The 17,607-nt window shown below is 46.4% G+C and overlaps 1 protein-coding gene across 1 annotated transcript in view; it reads left to right on the top strand.

Annotated features, from left to right (window-relative positions):
* Positions 1–17,607, top strand: part of Pi4ka (phosphatidylinositol 4-kinase alpha) — a 126,461-nt gene that overhangs the window by 101,923 nt on the left and 6,931 nt on the right. Inside the window, exons 32-42 of the mRNA XM_029470740.1 lie at positions 1,711–1,869; positions 2,012–2,163; positions 4,058–4,165; positions 5,591–5,718; positions 7,465–7,584; positions 7,846–7,925; positions 8,040–8,233; positions 9,683–9,773; positions 11,102–11,269; positions 12,542–12,595; positions 14,258–14,378. Coding sequence (XP_029326600.1) covers positions 1,711–1,869; positions 2,012–2,163; positions 4,058–4,165; positions 5,591–5,718; positions 7,465–7,584; positions 7,846–7,925; positions 8,040–8,233; positions 9,683–9,773; positions 11,102–11,269; positions 12,542–12,595; positions 14,258–14,378 — 1,375 coding nt within the window. The remainder of the gene's footprint in view (positions 1–1,710; positions 1,870–2,011; positions 2,164–4,057; positions 4,166–5,590; positions 5,719–7,464; positions 7,585–7,845; positions 7,926–8,039; positions 8,234–9,682; positions 9,774–11,101; positions 11,270–12,541; positions 12,596–14,257; positions 14,379–17,607) is intronic.

The raw sequence follows: 17,607 nt of genomic DNA, 5'->3' as shown, positions 1-17,607 counted from the left end.
AAAAAAAAAAAAAAAAAAAAAATCTACTCCCCTAATTACATGCCTCCTACTCCTTCTCAGACAGCCACTAACCTGGGACAAAGTATTCAAATGCCCAAGACTTACAGGAATATGTCATTCCCTGCTTCCATACTGTCCTGTATACATGCAATAGGAGCATGCAGTAAAAACTATACTGGATTGAATCTCTCTGATTCCCAGGCCTCTTGCTGCTCTTCCCACCTCACTTAGACTGACTGACTTGTTCTGGCCCTGAAGCTCACCTGCACCTACCTCTGTCCCTTCTGTCTTCTCATTTGCCCTGCTGTAGCTCTGCTAGATCCTGTTGCTCCTGCTCTCCCAGGCTATTTCTGCCTAGCTGCATCCCATTTCCTTTGCTTAGATGAATGTCACTGCTGGCCATCTCCAGGACTTGTGTCCAATGTTCCCTTCCATCCCATCAGCATTCTCTGGCCACCCTATCTAAAACACCTTCCCTCTTTGTACCATACTGCTGCTTTCTCAGATTTAGTATGCTGCCTGTTGCTTATATCTTGGACCATCCACATTTGTTTGTTCCCAGAGTCTGGGAGACCCTATTATAGAAGTGGATCTTACACAAATGAGTGGGAGCGTAGCCTCTGCTTGGCTACTTTGTCCCATCAGTTCTGGGGTTTCCTATACTTCCAACCAATTTGGTACCCCGACTTCTACCATAAAAAATACATCTAACAGTAGGCAGAAGCCAGACTCCAAAAGAAGCCACAGCAGGGTATATAGTTCCTTGGTATTCTTCATTTCCCACCTATAACAATGCTACCTTAGCATGAATGGCCTTTGTCTTCACCCTCATGGCCTCCCAATGGCATCTGTGCCTTCAGGAATCATGAGGAATAGCAGAAGAGAGGTGTCATTTTATAAAGCCTGCCTGGGCTTCTCCTGAGCCTTGCCTAGTTGGCTCCCATCTTGCTCTTTAGTGCTCATGATCCCCAGCATCTTGAGCCAGGTCTTGCAAGAGGGTAGGTAATGGTGCTAGAAAGGGAACCAAAGCCTGCATAGCCCATGCATTGCTGGTGCTTCTGTAGGGTAAAATAGTAACCATTCCTCCTCCAGAACACAGTACTGTGCTTTACCTGGGCAACCCTCCAAGCACAACGCAGAAAGGGCCCTGGGTCAGTGTGACTAGGTCAAGGGGATGACTCTGATCTTGACACTTAGAGCCTGCCCTCCCTTGAACTTCCTGGGCTACTCTCAAATCTGATAAGCTAATGAAGGCCTACCTTTGTGGCTTGGAAATCCTGCATCTTTCCCAGCTTCACCAGGATAGAGCTTGCACTGCATTAGGGACATGCTAACCAAGATGTGCTGCACCTTGATGCTGGGCCCATAAGTTGTGCTGACAGTCAGTTGGGGGTGGGGGGAAGCTGGAGGAAGCATACAAAGACTTGAGTAGCTCCCCTGAGATATGGGTTCCAGGGCGCTGCTCCTTACTTTGTTTGCCTTCTATTTTCATCCAGTACAGTTTTACTTTGTGTTTGTTTTAAGAAAGCATCTCATTCTGTATGTAGCCCCGGCTGAACTTGAACTCATTCCTGTCCTCCTGCCTCAGCCTGCTGAGTACTGGGGTCACAGGCATAAGTTACACGTTGAACTTTATTCAGGAATTCAAAAACAAAGCGGCCACCCACCCTCTACTCTCTGGAGGCACTGACCTTTCTTTCCAATTTGCAGTTTATGCGGGAGATGGCAGGAGCCTGGCACATGACAGTAGAGCAGAAGTTCGGCCTCTTTTCTGTGGAAACAAAGGAAGCAGACCCCCTGGCAGCATCAGAAGCAAGTCAGCCAAGACCATGTCCCCCCGAAGTGACACCTCACTACATCTGGATCGACGTATGTGCCTACCCTCAAGCTCTGCTGAGCTTTGTAGGGACAGCCTTGGGGACACTTGGGTCAGCCGAGCGCACCAGCTGGTCTAGGGACCCTGACCTGAGAGAATGTGTGACAACTTACACAGCTTGTTTACTTTCCACAGTTCCTGGTCCAGCGGTTTGAGATTGCCAAGTACTGTAGCTCTGACCAGGTGGAGATCTTCTCAAGCCTGCTGCAGCGCTCCATGTCCCTCAATATTGGTGGAGCCAGGGGGAGCATGAACAGGCATGTGGCAGCCATTGGACCACGTTTCAAGTGAGGACCCTATTTCTCTGGGTTACCTGAGTGTGCTGATACTGGCATGTAGGGCACATGTGTAGTGTGTAGATCATGGTAGGAGTGGGTGGGTATGTCCTGCGATGCTGCTGTGCAGTGTAGAGTAAATCCTATGGCACTGTCCTGAGACGATCAAGAAGACTTGTAGAGGGCATGAGACCATGATCCGCTGGCTAGCTAAGAGGCTCCCCAACCCCTGTCCCCTAGTACAGTCCTGCTCGCTAGAACATGGCCTCTGCTGTTGTCTGTGAGGGGCTGACCAGCACCAATGCATGGTAGAAGCTCTTGCTTCTACCAGGTATTGTCTTTCTCTCCCCTGAACTCCAGACCATGGCCTCATAGCGCATTAGAACACTTCTCCAACCACTTACAGAGAGGGGCCAGTCCTCTTGTTAATACCTAGTCTGTCACTGACTGATACTTTTCTAAAGGCAGTGGGAACAAGTTATAGAAAATGATTCCTGTTGCTGCTTTTCAGTAGCATGTAGCCATCACAGAAATGCCTCTGTCTGTACCACCACAAAAGCTCAGCCCTCACTCGGGGTTAGCTGGCTAATCCCAGATGCACTCAGAAACATCATCAGTTTGCCCTCCTCCTTTCTTTGCTGTCTCTGTTCCCTTGCAATGGTGGGTCAGACCTCTTTTTTCCCTCATATCCAAGCTCCCTTGTGATCTACTCCCCACCACAGGCCATCGCCTAGGACTCAGTAGCATAGAAGCTAGCATCTATACTTCTGCTGGTATAGACAGCCTCTGGAAAGTGGTTGTGCTATATTCTACTCATCTTGCACCATGCCTTAGGCCTAGCCTGACTGTCCACAATGCCCCTGCACCTGTACTTGAGCCTCTAGAGCTACTTGCCCCTAGAGCATCTGGGTCACCCTGTTTGCTACATGTAGACATGCTTGTTCCACAGGGTCCATGTCACTGTCAGGCTGTAGCTGGGATCTGGCCCTTGAGAAAAACCCCATTGACACTGGATAGTGTGGGATATCCTAGCTTTTCCCTGGGCAGAGCACTTGTGTCTTACCCACCAACTTGGTTCCTGACCTCCATCACTGTCTTACCCCAGCACCGTAGGCAGGAGCAGAACAGTACCTTCCTACTTATGTCTTGTACCCTGCTCGGGGCTTGGTTTAGCAGAAACCATACACTAGGAAGACAACCCCCTCCCCCACCCCTTAGGATTGAAATCATAGCAGTGTCCCATGGGGACAAAACTGCAGATTGTTTGTGAGCCTAGGAGTCTTGGCCCAGTCAGAACACCATAGAGTTCATTTGCTTTTCTCTCAACAAAAATGAAGCGTGGTTTGCTTTATTTTGTTTAAAAATGTTTTTTCATACCCATTTTTTTGCAGTTACGGTAGGGATGGAACTCGGGGCATCAGACATGCTAGGCAAGCACTCTACAAACCACATCCCCAAGCACACATGCAGAGTGGGTTTGCCAACCATCTGCACGTCCATGGAAGAGCTGAGCTAATGAGCTAGCTGCATCTTAGAACAGGAAAAACTTGTATTTTAGTTACCTAAATTTTAACTTTAGAGCTTTCTTGTACAACACCTTTACCCATGCATAGATTTTCTTTTTTATTTAAACACACTATAATCTTGACACCTAAAAGACATAGGCAAGGGGATCAGAAATTCAGGATTACTCTTAACACTCCAAAAGGGAACTGAAGGCCAGCTTGGAATACATGAGACTTTGTCTGAGAGAGGAGAGACAGTGGGGAGAGAACAGCTGAATGGTGATATGCTGGTAATGTTTATAGGGTTTATATTCAGGGATTCTGGGGTTTGCTTAGGAGAACATATATACCCCTTAAGGCTCAGCCCTTGCCCAGGGCTCCAACCTTGTAATCTCTCTCAGACTGCTGACCTTGGGGCTGTCCCTCCTGCATGCTGATGTGGTTCCAAATGCAACCATTCGAAACGTGCTTCGAGAGAAGATATACTCAACAGCCTTTGACTATTTCAGGTACTACCTCCAGCTGTATTGTGCACATACCCAGAAACAGCTGCAACCCAACTTATATCACCAAGTTACTTACATAAGGACATAGTTTACCTGGTTCTTGCTCACCAACCTCATTCAGTAGTCCTTGTATGACTACATTGTAATATCCTCAGGAATGTACTCAGCCAGGAGCCAAATGGAATATGTGCAGATTGTTCCTTGAGTTGAGTTAATTTAAGAGATTAGGGGCAGGGGCTCACCAACCCTGATTCTGAGGCTCTTTGGGTAGTTAATAGTTCCTGGAAGACACAGATATTTTCTTTAGTGGCTCTGTAAGTAATTCATTGCCCATGTTGGTGCAATAACCCTTTACCCCTGCTTCTCTCAGCAGCCATAACTAACCCGTGTCAAACAAAGGTTGAAAGTAAGAGAGGAGGACAGGGAGCAAGCCTGCAGAGATGGCTCAGCAGTTAAGAGCACCTGCTGCTCTTCCAGAGGTCCTGAGTTCAGTTCCCAGCACCCATTTCAGGTGACAGAACAGCCTCTAACTGGAGGTTCTGGTCTTTTTATTTGTCTAAATTAAGAGCAGACAGGCACAGTGGCATATACCTGCAGTCCCGGCTGTATGTGAGGCTTTAATCCCAACACTGGGGAAGCAGAGGCAGACAGACCTCTGAGTTGAAGGCCAGCCTGGTCTACAGAGTGAGTTCCAGGACAGCCAGGGCTACACAGAGAAAACCTGTCTTAAAAATATATATATATATTTAAAAATATTCCCAACAAATTAAAAAAAAATTCCCAGCATGGTGATGTATGCCTTTCATCCCAGGAGGTAGAGGCAGAGGCAGATCTTTGAGCTGGAAGTCTACAGGGCAAGTTCCAAGACAGCCAGGGCAGAGAAACCCTATCTTGAGAAAAGATAGATAAAGTATATACCTTTTATTTTTCCTGGTCATATAAATGATTTCTATTTAAAAAAAAAAAAAAACCTGCAAATATCAGCTGCATGAGTCTTTGCAGATGTAAGGTGTATGGTTGTATGTAAACAGCTAAGTTATTGTCTGTCACAGCATACTAACTCACCAGAAGCTATAAATGTCAGCCATCTATGGTGGCATGCCTACAGTCTGATCCATCTAGAGGCTGTGTAGCAAGAGTGTCTTGATCAAGGCCATCCTGCAGTATATAGGAATATATATGGAGTTACAGGCAGTCTGACCTGTGTAGATAAAGCTAAGCAGAGAGCATAGGGTAGTGATGTGATAGACAGGCCTGAGCTACTAGGATAGCCTCACTTCCCATGGGACATCAGCCTTGCTGTTGGTGAGCTTTGGGCTAACCTCAAAAAAAAAAGTGAATTTTTATATCAGCTCTCATTGCCTTGTGAATATTTTCTAGTCTCTGACTCCAGACACTCAGCTCTTTCCCTCTTGTGATTATTTGAAGTTGTCCACCAAAGTTTCCTACTCAAGGAGAAAAGAGGCTTCGTGAAGATATAAGCATAATGATTAAGTTTTGGACTGCCATGTTCTCAGATAAGAAGTACCTGACTGCCAGCCAGCTCGTTCCCCCAGGTAAGCATTGCCCTGAGCAGCACAGCAGCTGCTGGATGTGGAGTGAAACCAGGACATAGAAGCAGGAGGGTTGCTTGTGGGTGGTTTAGAAAAGCCTGACAAGAAAGCAGTTAAGGCCCAAGTGAGCCCTGATCTTGGCCATACCTTGTATTGTTGAAAACTCAGTACTTGCTTGCCTGTTAGTTTTCCTCCAACCTACACTGATGCATACAGCAAGTATGACACTCTTATAAGTTCTTCCTGGACCAGCTCACTTCCCAGGTGCCCACTGAGTAGGCCAATATACCAAGATGAATTTAGCATATTCCATTGTCATCTGATAGGTGGAGTCAAATTAAGATAACTTCAATAGAGGAGATTCAAGGACAGGCCCTTGGCCCAACCAGAGTAGACTGGGCATTGAAGACAGTTTTCTGGGGACAGTGACTTCTGAGCTGAGTCTAAAAGGAAACTGTATATATGTACCTGTGTGTATGCATGCTTACACATAACACACACATTCATGCAAACATACATACAACACATAAATTCAGCTAGCCAGCCAAAGTGCTTTCCAGGGCAAAGAACAGAACACTCTGGAAGAAACACTAACATGTTTGCAGCAGCAAACCAAAAAGAAATCATCTTCTCATTCCTCTAAACACAAAGCTGGTGACAAGCCACACAGAGAGGTGAGGAATGGGTTCTTCTAGGCAGACCTGCAGCAACAGTCTCTCGCAAGAAAAGGAAAGAAGTGTTAAAGCATTAAACACTAGCTTGCTTTCTTAAGAGTTCCATATAGACTAGAGCCAACAAACTGTGTAGTTTGTCCCCTAGGTGCTCAGATTCCTGCCTTATCAGATAGTACAGTGCCAGTGGACAAGCAACTAACATTGTTTATCAAAAACAAAACAAAAAAGCCTGTGACAGGCTGGAGAGACGGCTCGGTGACTGAGAGCACTGTTCCTCCAGGGGCCTGAGCTCAGTTTCCAGCTCACTGCTATCTATAACAGGGATACAACACTGTTTTCTGTCCTCCATAAACACCTGTACATACATGCCTGCAAAATAGTCATACACATAACACTTTTTTGAAACTGATAGTATTTGTTTTATTCTATTTTAAAGATCTAGGTCTATGGCAAATTTTAGGAAATTTTCCATATAGAATGGTTAAAATAAGAGAATTCATGAGTGTTTGAAAAATTCAGTCTGAAAGGGCTTATCCACAGGGCCATCCATCCACACCAGCACTGTGCAAAGAAAGATCCAATCTGAACCAGTCGCCTTCTCATGGCTGAGAACCTATGTTTCTTTATGATGTCTTTTTGTTGTTGTTGTTGTTGTTATTGTTGTTGTTGTTGTTTTCAAACATAGGACATTTCCAGTGTAGCTCAGGCTGTCTTAGAATGCACTCTATAGACTGACCGGGCTGGCCTTGAACCCAAAGATCTCCCTGCCTCTGCCTTCCGAGTGCTGGGATTAAAGGCATGTGCCCTGCTCTATACTTCTTTTTTCTGGACAAGGTCCTTCACTGGCCTGGAACTTGCCAAGTAGGCTGGGTTGGCTGACCAATGAGCCACCTCTGTCTCCATCTCTCCAGCATCAGGAGTACAAGGGTGCACCACCACACCCAAATTATTTAATGTAGGTTGTAGGGAAGTCAACCTTAGGGACCTGTGCTTACAAAGCAAGACTTGCCAAGCTCTCTTCCTTGTGATGTCTTGAGCCATCTCAACCCAGAGCCTTCAATGTGTTTGCCCACAGATAACCAGGACACCCGAAGCAACTTGGATATAACTGTGGGCTCTCGACAACAGGCTACCCAGGGCTGGATCAACACTTACCCCCTCTCCAGTGGCATGTCAACCATCTCCAAAAAGTCAGGTTGGTCAGGGTATGGGGTGGCTCCTGCATCTTTAAGCCAATCTTAAGTTCCCTTCCCGGTGGAGTGATGGACACTCACTCAGATAGCAGAACAGAGCATTAAATGTCAGTGTCTTCTAGATTCTAAATCAGCAGAGTCTGAGAATAGTAGAATACATGACCAAGATTTTTGTTTCAGTTGCCAACACACCACCAAAAGAAATGACAGAGCAGAGAAGTGGCCTCAAGGGACAATGACCATGTTTCATCTCTGCTTCCTAGGTATGTCTAAGAAAACCAACCGGGGCTCCCAGCTGCACAAGTACTACATGAAACGCAGGACACTGCTGCTGTCACTATTGGTAAGACCTGTGCCACACCACTCCCGCCATGTGACAGCAGAACACCCGGGGAGGAGGGGGTGCAGCACATGACCCCTGCAGAGAGTACAGTGGATATTGTGACTGCTTTTCCAGGCCACTGAGATCGAACGCCTCATCACTTGGTACAACCCACTGTCAGCCCCAGAGCTAGAGCTGGACCAGGCAGGAGAGAACAGTGTTGCCAACTGGAGGTCCAAGTACATCAGCTTGAGTGAGAAGCAGTGGAAGGACAACGTGAACCTTGCCTGGAGCATCTCTCCATACCTCGCTGTGCAGCTGCCAGCCAGGTAGGCCTCTTAGAGGTCGGGAGAGGTCGGGAGAGGTCGGGAGAGCTTCACCACAAGTCCAGGGCAGGAACCTGCCAGCTATGTCATGAGAGCAATGAAATATCACATGACTTCTGTTGAGGACACTCAGCATACTCATATAGTCTGTGCAGAGGCTACACAGTGACCATTATGTTCTTGTCAGCTCCTGCCTAGATGCCACAACATCCAGAGCCCAGGAAGGGTTCAGACCCACCATGGATGGTGGGGATGTGGTTCTATGGTAGAGCTCATTCAATCCCTGCAACTATTTTTTAAAAAAATGGCAGAGTCACGGTATATTTTGTAAAGGTTTCCTTCCTGGGAGGTAGTCCACAGTGACAATTTGGGAGAGATTTTGGCTATATTTGAATAATGCCATCTTCCAGCTCAAGCGAAGAGCAGACACACTTGCTGTGGCTGTGGCTGTGGCTGTGGCTAGCTGCCTAGTGTACCATAAGTGGCTACATACATGCATACATACATGCATATATACATTCAGCCAGCCAAAATATACTGGAAAAAATAGCTTTCCAGAGCAAAGAACAGAACACTCTGGAAGAAATGCTGATGCGTTCTTCTTCAGCAGCAAACCAAAAGGAAGGCATCTTTTCATTCCTCTGAAAACAAAGCTGGTGACAAGCTATAAGGGGATTCTCTCAGACAGAAATAAACCTTTAGCCTGACAGTAGGTGAGATGGGTTGCAGAGGCCCCCATGACATAATCCCACATGGCCCTCAGCCTTCTTCCCTACCTCCAGAGATAGGTACCCCATGTCTGCCTCTATCTCTGCAAGCCAAGGTTTACCACTTTCCTATTGCTTCTACCTGGTCTTCAGGCCCAGAACACCACACTGGTTCTTTTAAGCCCTTTCAAAGCCAAATGTTTATGGAGACTTTCCTTGCATTAGCCTGGGTCAGTACCACATGCAGGCTTACATCTGCCCCCTCACCACTAAGTAAGGAGCCTTATGGATTTAGACTAAAGTAAGATGTTGAACCAGAGATAGGCTGCTGCAGAGGACCAGGGGAAAGAGCTGTGGTGGCTTTTGAAGAATGGTTTACCCTTTCCTTTTATTTGTTGGTTTGTTATTTTGTTGTTGTTGTTGTTGTTGTTGTTGTTTTTGCTTTGGAGAAGAGTGGGTGTGAGAGTGAAGGTTGGCAGCAAGGACATTTGTTCACTAAACCATCTTGAGATGAGGCTTCTATGTCCCTCAGAGTGGCTTCCAATTGTGGCGTTCTCCTATCTCCTTGTAAATGTTGTAATAACTTTTTAGATGTTGTAATGTATTACTTGCCTACATTTAGATGTCTGTCTATAGTGTTAATCTAAGTCCCTCCCACTGAGTGTTTCCCTCTGGCTCATCTGTGGCAGTGAAGGAATGTACCTGCTCGTATGGCTACCCAACATAAGCCCTCTGTGCACTGTAGGTTCAAGAATACAGAAGCCATTGGAAATGAAGTGACCCGTCTCGTTCGCTTGGACCCTGGAGCTGTTAGTGATGTCCCTGAAGCCATCAAGGTAGCACAGCCCACGTACACCAGCTCAAGTTCAAACTAGATCTAGAATGTTTTCTAGAGAGGCCTGGCTCCTCCTCATGACTATGACCACATATCTGACACAAACAACTTGGGGGAGGAAAGCTTTATTTGACTCCATTTCAGAGGGCTCAGCCTCATATGGCTGAGCAGAACATCCTGGCCACAGGACCACGTGCAGGAAGAACCTGTTCACATCCTGCCAGATGAACAGAAGAGCAAGAGGGGGCATCCAGACAAAGTATAGCCTCCAAGTACATACCTGCAGTGACCCACTTCCTCCACCAGCTTAAAGTAGTACCACCATATTATGGCTCCTCAAAAGGTTAACCTGTCCATCAGGCCAGAGCCTTCAGAACCCAGTTCTCTTTGGGTCCCATGGATGTACTCAAAGGTGTGCTTTATTAATCTACACATATCTCAATTAACCGTCATTGCTGAACCTGGTCACCAGTACAGGTCTACAATCCCAACCATCAGGAGACTGATACAGGAGGATCACAAGTTAAAGGCCTGTCTAAGTTACAAAGTGAAGTTTGGACCAGTCTAGACAGCCTAGTGAGACCTTGTCTCAGTAAAGAGAACAGGGCACAGTGGTGCATGCCCTTAATCCCAGCAGTCATGAGGCAGAGGCACGCAGACCTCTTGAGTTCAAGGACAGCTAGGACTACAGAGTAAGAGCCCGTCTCTAAAACAAAATTATTTAATCTATCACATTAGAAAGACTGGGTAATCTCAGTGGTAGGATTTTTTTTTAACTCCCTGCATTTTCTATTTCTAGTATGTAGTAATTATTATGTTTATGATAGGAAATATTTAGTCTGCTTTAACTGTGTTTATAGATGGGGTTTCATATATCTCAGGCTAACCTCAAATTCAGATTTGCTAAAGATGTCCTTGAATTTCTGATTCTCCATTCTCCATCTGCCATGCGGTAATATGTATACAACCACAACTGGTTTTATGCAATACTGGGGATCAGTGCTACTGCCTGGAACACACTACCTACTGAGCTTCCTCCCAGCCCCTCGACTTGAATTTATTGCAATTATGCTACTTTGTGTAGCATGTCAGAAGCACTTTCCATTTTTATCATAAATGGCTTTTATTATCACAGTTTATTTTATTTTATTGGCCTAGAGTTCACCTTGTAGACTCAGGTTCACAGAGGTCTGCCTGACTGTGCCCACTGTGTGCTGTAATTAAAGGCGTGCATAGCATGCCCACCCTATGACCCTTTGCTGCGGCCATTCTGGAGCAGGCCATAACTGAAAGGACTCCTGCAACCCTATCTCCCAACTTTCTCCCCAGTTCCTCGTCACCTGGCACACCATCGATGCTGATGCTCCAGAGCTCAGCCATGTTTTATGCTGGGCACCCACGGACCCACCTACAGGCCTCTCCTACTTCTCCAGCATGTACCCACCACACCCTCTCACTGCACAGTATGGGGTGAAAGTCCTGCGGTCCTTCCCTCCGGTGAGTCTAAAGCCCTGTGAGCTAGCCTAGGGTATAGCTATCCCAGTGTGGTTAAGTGGATAGATTAAGTGGACAGCCTGGAGCTGGAGAGAGAACTCAGGAGCACTGACTGCTCTTCTAGAGGTCCTGAGTTCAATTCCCAGCAACCACATGGTGGCTCACAACCATGCATAATAGGATCTGATGCCCTCTTCTGGTGTGTCTGAAGATAGCAATAGGGTACTCACATACAATTAAATAAATAAATAAATCTATTTTTTAAAAAAAGACAGCTCAGGGCTGGTGAGATAGCTCAGTGGGTAAGAGCACCCGACTGCTCTTCCGAAGGTCCAGAGTTCAACTCCCAGCAACCACATGGTGGCTCACAACCATGCATAATAGGATCTGATGCCCTCTTCTGGTGTGTCTGAAGATAGCAATAGGGTACTCACATACAATTAAATAAATAAATAAATCTATTTTTTAAAAAAAGACAGCTCAGGGCTGGTGAGATAGCTCAGTGGGTAAGAGCACCCGACTGCTCTTCCGAAGGTCCAGAGTTCAACTCCCAGCAACCACATGGTGGCTCACAACCATCGTAACAAGATCTGGCGCCCTCTTCTGGACTGTCTGAAGACAGCTACAGTGTACTTACATATAATAAATAAATAAATCTTTAAAAAAAAAAAAAAGACAGCTCAACCAGGCATGCATCCAACTATATAGGTCCATCTAGAGTATGCCTTTATTCCTGACTTCAGTAGTGGAAGGGGATGAATTTGGGCTATGGTGGTACACGCTTTTAGTACCAACACTAGGGAGGTGATGAATTTAGTTGTAATTCATGTGTTTTCTAGTTGTATGTGTTTGTTTGTTTGTTTTGGGTTTTTTAACTTTAATTGGATCTTTTGGTTTTAAAAACAGTTTGAGTTTAGCCCCTGCTCTGAGAGGTAAGCAGTGTGCCCATGCCTCTTACTCCAACAACAAACTTTCAGGGATCCTGAAGATTTTATGTAGTAGCCATGGTGGAGAGTCTGTAGCAGGGAGTTTCTGTAGAATGTTCTAGAGCCCTGATTGCTACAGTTTCAGCACCAGCAAGTCTGTAGTAACTTTCAGCCCCTTTACCTGGGGTAAGCTGCGCTCTTCTGCATTTTTGATTTCAGCCTTGGATACTTTGTTATCCTCTGCACTTCCCCAGTTCTCCAGCAGGGGGCAGCGTCCACTGGGCAGGTCCAGGGTTCATGGCTGTTTGAAGTGTTGTAACCTCTGAAATCAGTCTTTCCTCCTCGACAGGATGCCATTCTGTTCTACATCCCCCAGATTGTGCAAGCCCTCAGATATGACAAGGTAAGTGTCCTCCAAGAGCTGTACACATTGCTGTCTATGGGCCCTGAATTCCACCTCAGACAAGCTCTGCATTCCCTCAGGAACAGGACTGTCCAGCCAGAACTGAGCCCTTTGTCCTCCCTGCCCCATCCTGAGGCCCCGATCTGCAGAGTGGGTGGGCTCTGGTACATTTTCTAGCTGTTTCCTTCAGGTGGGCAGCTTGTTCTTCTAGAATCCCCTTTGTTGGGTCAGGTATCAACAAATGGCCTGACCTCCCTCGGACTGGCTGTTCTCATGAGGTGTGGGTAAGCTGATAAAGGATGTGTTCCACTCAGGCTGCCTCAGGTGTACATCCTGCTGAGGTTACAGGGACGAGCGGCTCCCCATGTCTCAGCTCACTGTCTTCAGGCCCCTCTGCAGTTCAGAGACCTTGTATTCTGTGGACCTGGAGTTCTGAGCAGTCTGCTGTGGTGCTGGGAACTGAACTCCAGTCTTCTCCCAGAATGTACCTGTTCTTATCTGGTGAGCCATCTCACCAAGCCTAAGACATGGCCATTAAAACTTGGAGTTACTGGGAATGTGAGGTGGCTCAGTAAAATAGCAGCCTTGTGTGTGTAAGGAGCATGTGTGTGTAAGGACCTGAAGTCAGTCCCTGGCATCCTCGTAGATCACCTGTAAACCCAGATCTGGGGAGCCAGAAGTAAGGTAAGTGTCCTCCAAGAGCTGTACACATTGTGTACCTTGTGCCTTGAGGCTATCCAGCCAGCCAGTTTAACCAAATCAGCAAGCTCCAGGTTTGGTGAGAGACCATATCTTTTTTTCTGTTTTTTCTTTTTTTTGTTTTTTTTTTTGTTTTTTTAATAGGTATTTTCTTCATTTACATTTCCAATGCTATCCCAAAAGTCCCCCATGCCCTCCCCCCCCCTTTTTTAAAGATTTATTTATTTATTATATGTGTGTACACTGTAGCTGTCTTCAGACATTCCAGAAGAGGGCATCAGATTTTTGTTACGGATGGTTGTGAGCCACCATGTGGTTGCTGGGATTTGAACTCAGGAAGAGCAGTTGGCGCTCTTAACCGCTGAGCCATCTCACCAGCCCGACAGACCATATCTTAAACACTAAGGTGGAGAGTGACTGGGGGAGACACCAGTGTCAACCTTTCACATCCTCACACAGCCATGCACAAACACATGTGCATGCACATACCAGAGAGAAAGAGAACAAGAGAGAACAAGAGAGAAAAAACTGGAGCTACCAGATAATGGCAGGAAACAAATGAGATGGATAGATTTAAGATGGCAACTCTCAGTGTGTGAGCTACATCCAACTCTGTAGAACTTTCTGGACCCTGTCCCTCCGGATGGTGCCTTGTACAGCCTTATAAGTGAGTTTTGGGCACCTAGCCTACTTGTTTCTTGTATTTGACAGCAGTAGAAATTGAGAGCCATGATTCTTAAATACCAAGGGAACTAACACAGGAAGCCCACGCCTATAGTGTAGACCCATGGTACCCAGCCCCTGGCTACTCACCTGGCTACTGGCTAGACTGAGCACTGACTCTATAGGGTACATCCACATAGTGGGAATCATACAGTCAGGCAGTGGGAGTTGCTTCTTACACTAGGTTAGGGAGAGTTTCTTCCAGGAGTGAAGATTGACTGTGGCCTTGACCTCCTACAGATGGGCTATGTGCGTGAGTACATTCTCTGGGCTGCAGCCAAATCCCAGCTTCTGGCACACCAGTTTATTTGGAACATGAAAACTAACATCTACCTTGATGAAGAAGGGCACCAGAAAGACCGTGAGTATTTTGGCCTGTCAGGCCTCTCCCCATCACCATCACCCTTAGAGGCCACACAGGGCTTCTGCTTTCCCAGAGGCCTCTGTGGTCTGTGATACCCCAACCTGGAACACACATGATGGAAAGAGAAAACAGACTTCTGCAAGCTGTCCTCTGGCCTTAACATGTGTGCCATAGTGTGTGTATGTACACACACACACACACACACAAATAACTAACTAAAAAGTAAATTAAGGAGCCAAGCGTGCATGGTGGCACGTGTGAGGCAAGGGCAGGTGAATCTTAGTGAGTGTGAGGCCAGCCTCATCTAAAAAGCAAATTCAGGCCAGCTAAAGCTACACATTGAGACCTGGTCTCAGCCAACCAAACCAAACTAAAACCTTCCATATCCACCACTTACACCACCAGATTCATGAGTTCCACCTGACCATAGTCACCTGCCAGCACTACCCCTTTCATGGGAACATAATTTTGTTGCTGTGGTCCACTGTAATCACCAAAATCATTATAGTTACTATCACCACCACAGATACCTCCACCTAATGTCCTACAACTCCAGGTCCACAGAATCCAAGGTCTCTGAACTGCAGAGGGGCCTGAAGACAGTGAGCTGAGTCACGGGAGCCGCTCGTCTCTGTAACCTCAGCAGGAGGTTACCTGAGGCAGCCTGAGTGGAACACATCCTTTATTGATTGTAGCCATCATAACCTCCTCATGTACCATTAGGTTTCTGTATTCTGGTCACTACCACCATAGCCTCCTCTGCTAATAAAACCAGGACACCACCACTGCTTCCTCTTCCACCAAAGTTTCCACCTCAACCACAGTTCCCTCCATGACACATGGCCTGGTCTACTCAACAGCTCCTCTGTGGTCCAGCAGGTTGCAACTCTTGTTTAAAAGGGGCCTTTCCTTTGCCACTGCACAACTGTGGCCATTAATAGTATAGTCCACTTACAACTGCATTGTGATCATCAAAAGTTAGAAAAGCAAATCCTCTTTTCCACTCTGCCTGCCTGCATCCCCCAAACCCTCTCTCTCTGGTCTTAGGTTTGTTGGTTGTTTTTGAGACAGAGTTTCTTAGTATATGTAGCCTTGGCTGTCCTGGAACTCACTCTATAGACCAAGCTAGCCTTGAACTTACAGTGATTCACCTGCCTCTGCCTCTAAGTGCTGAGATCAAAGGTTTGCACTACAATGACAGCCTTCAAGACCCTGTCTCAAAAAAAGAAAAAGAAGGAAAGAAGGAAAGCAGACAGCTAACTAGCTAGCTAGCTGGGTATAGTGGTGCATGCCATTAATTCCAACATTCAGAAGTCAGAGGCAGACTGATCCCAGTGAGTTCCAGGCCAGCTAAGACTATATAGGAAGTCCCTGTCTCAGACTAACAACAACAACAACAGCAACAACAACAAAGCCAGGGTTTGGAAGGTGGAAGCAGGAAGAGCAGTTCGTGCCAGCCTCGACCACATACAGCCCAATCTTTTAAAAGGGGGCTTGTGTAGCTGGGGCTATATCTCAGTTGGTAAGATGCTTGCCTAACATGCACACCACCTAAAACAGATGTGGTGGTGTACATCTGTAGCCCTGGCACTTAAGAAGTAGAGACTAAAGGATCAGAGCTTCAAGATCAGTGTGGGACCTGAGATCCCTGTTTTCAAGAAGCCAGGTGTGATGCAGCATTGGGAATGGAAGAGCAGAAGTTCTGAGGCTGACTGAGGCTGTGTAGCATGCTGGAGGCTACTCAGAGCTGGGGTTGTTTGTTTTTTCCCTAAAAGAAAAGGAAAGAAAAAAAGTAAATTTGAAAAGTGATATAAAAAGTCATCAAGCCAGACATGGCATGTAATCCCAGCACTCTCAGGAGACAGAAGCAGGAAGATTACAAACACCCTCAGTTTCAACCTGGGAGAAGGAGACCCTGCCTCACACACGCACATACATACATACATACACACACACACATATACACATACACACACATACATACATACACACACACACACGCATACACACACATACATACACACACATACATATGTACATACATACACACACATGCATACATATACACATTCATACATACATACACACACACATTCATATACATACATACATACACACACACATACATACATACATACATACATACATGCATACAAACCTACACACACACATAGATAGATAGATAGATAGATAGATAGATAGATAGATAGATAGATAGATAGATATTCCGCCCGTCAAGATAACTCACTGGAGAAGCCAGTAAACCTGACCTAAATTTGATTCCCAGGTTCCCACAGGGTGGAAGGAGAAAAGCAGCTCCTTCAGACTGGCCTGACCTCACAAGTGCCATGCTCATGTGCACCCCACAGGAAAGCAAACAAGGAGCGGCAGGCACAGAGACTTGTATTCCTTGAGCTGAGAATGCTGAGGTACACAGATCCTCAGGGCTGGCTAGTCCACCAACCTAGATTCATCAAACCACAGCCAGTGAGAGACTCTCAGAAAACAAGGACAGTGCCCGAAGAACAAGGCTAAGGCTGACCTCTGGCCTACCATGCACACATGCACACCCCACCTACAAAGGAAAGTCTCAGACAGCCAGGTGCTTCTCAGAACAGTGGGATCTTCAAGTATGGCAGTGGCCCTGCATATACATTCTGTTTGCTCACACAGAGAAATGCTGCAAAGGCATAGTCTCAATGTAGAGTATAATAAAACCAGTATCTGGAACCAGATGCTGTGCTTGTAATCCCAGCACCCGGACGCTAGGGCAGGAGGATTGTAGCTAGACCCTGTCGGGAAACAAAACAGAGCGGAAACAAGTCCTAGTTGATGGAATGTTTGCCCAGTTGCATAATGCCCAGAGTTAAACCCCAGCATCAGCATAACTAACCTGGGAGTGATGGCACACATCCATAAACATAGCACTTGAGAAGTGGAGGAACAGGGGTCACAAGTTCAAGGCTAACCTGGGTCAACCCTATCTCAAAACCAACCATTGGTGTTGTGTCACCTAGGATTCTGTCAGGTGACTGGTGCACACAGCCCCTGCCTTGAGTTTAGCTTCAGGGGCTAGCAGTTTTATCTAACAGCACAGCCAGTATCTACCATAAAGGGGGAAATGATGGTATGTTACTGCCTCAATCAGGTCTATATCAGGTCTACAGAGTCTTTTCCACGTGTGGGCAGGCAGCTGGGACATCCTGCATCATGGCTGTTTAACAAA

The sequence above is a fragment of the Mus caroli genome, chromosome 16, assembly GCF_900094665.2.
Source record: "Mus caroli chromosome 16, CAROLI_EIJ_v1.1, whole genome shotgun sequence".
Lineage (NCBI taxonomy): Eukaryota > Metazoa > Chordata > Mammalia > Rodentia > Muridae > Mus > Mus caroli.
The sequence above is the reverse complement of the archived record's forward strand: the minus strand, read 5'-3'. Positions and strand labels throughout refer to the sequence as shown.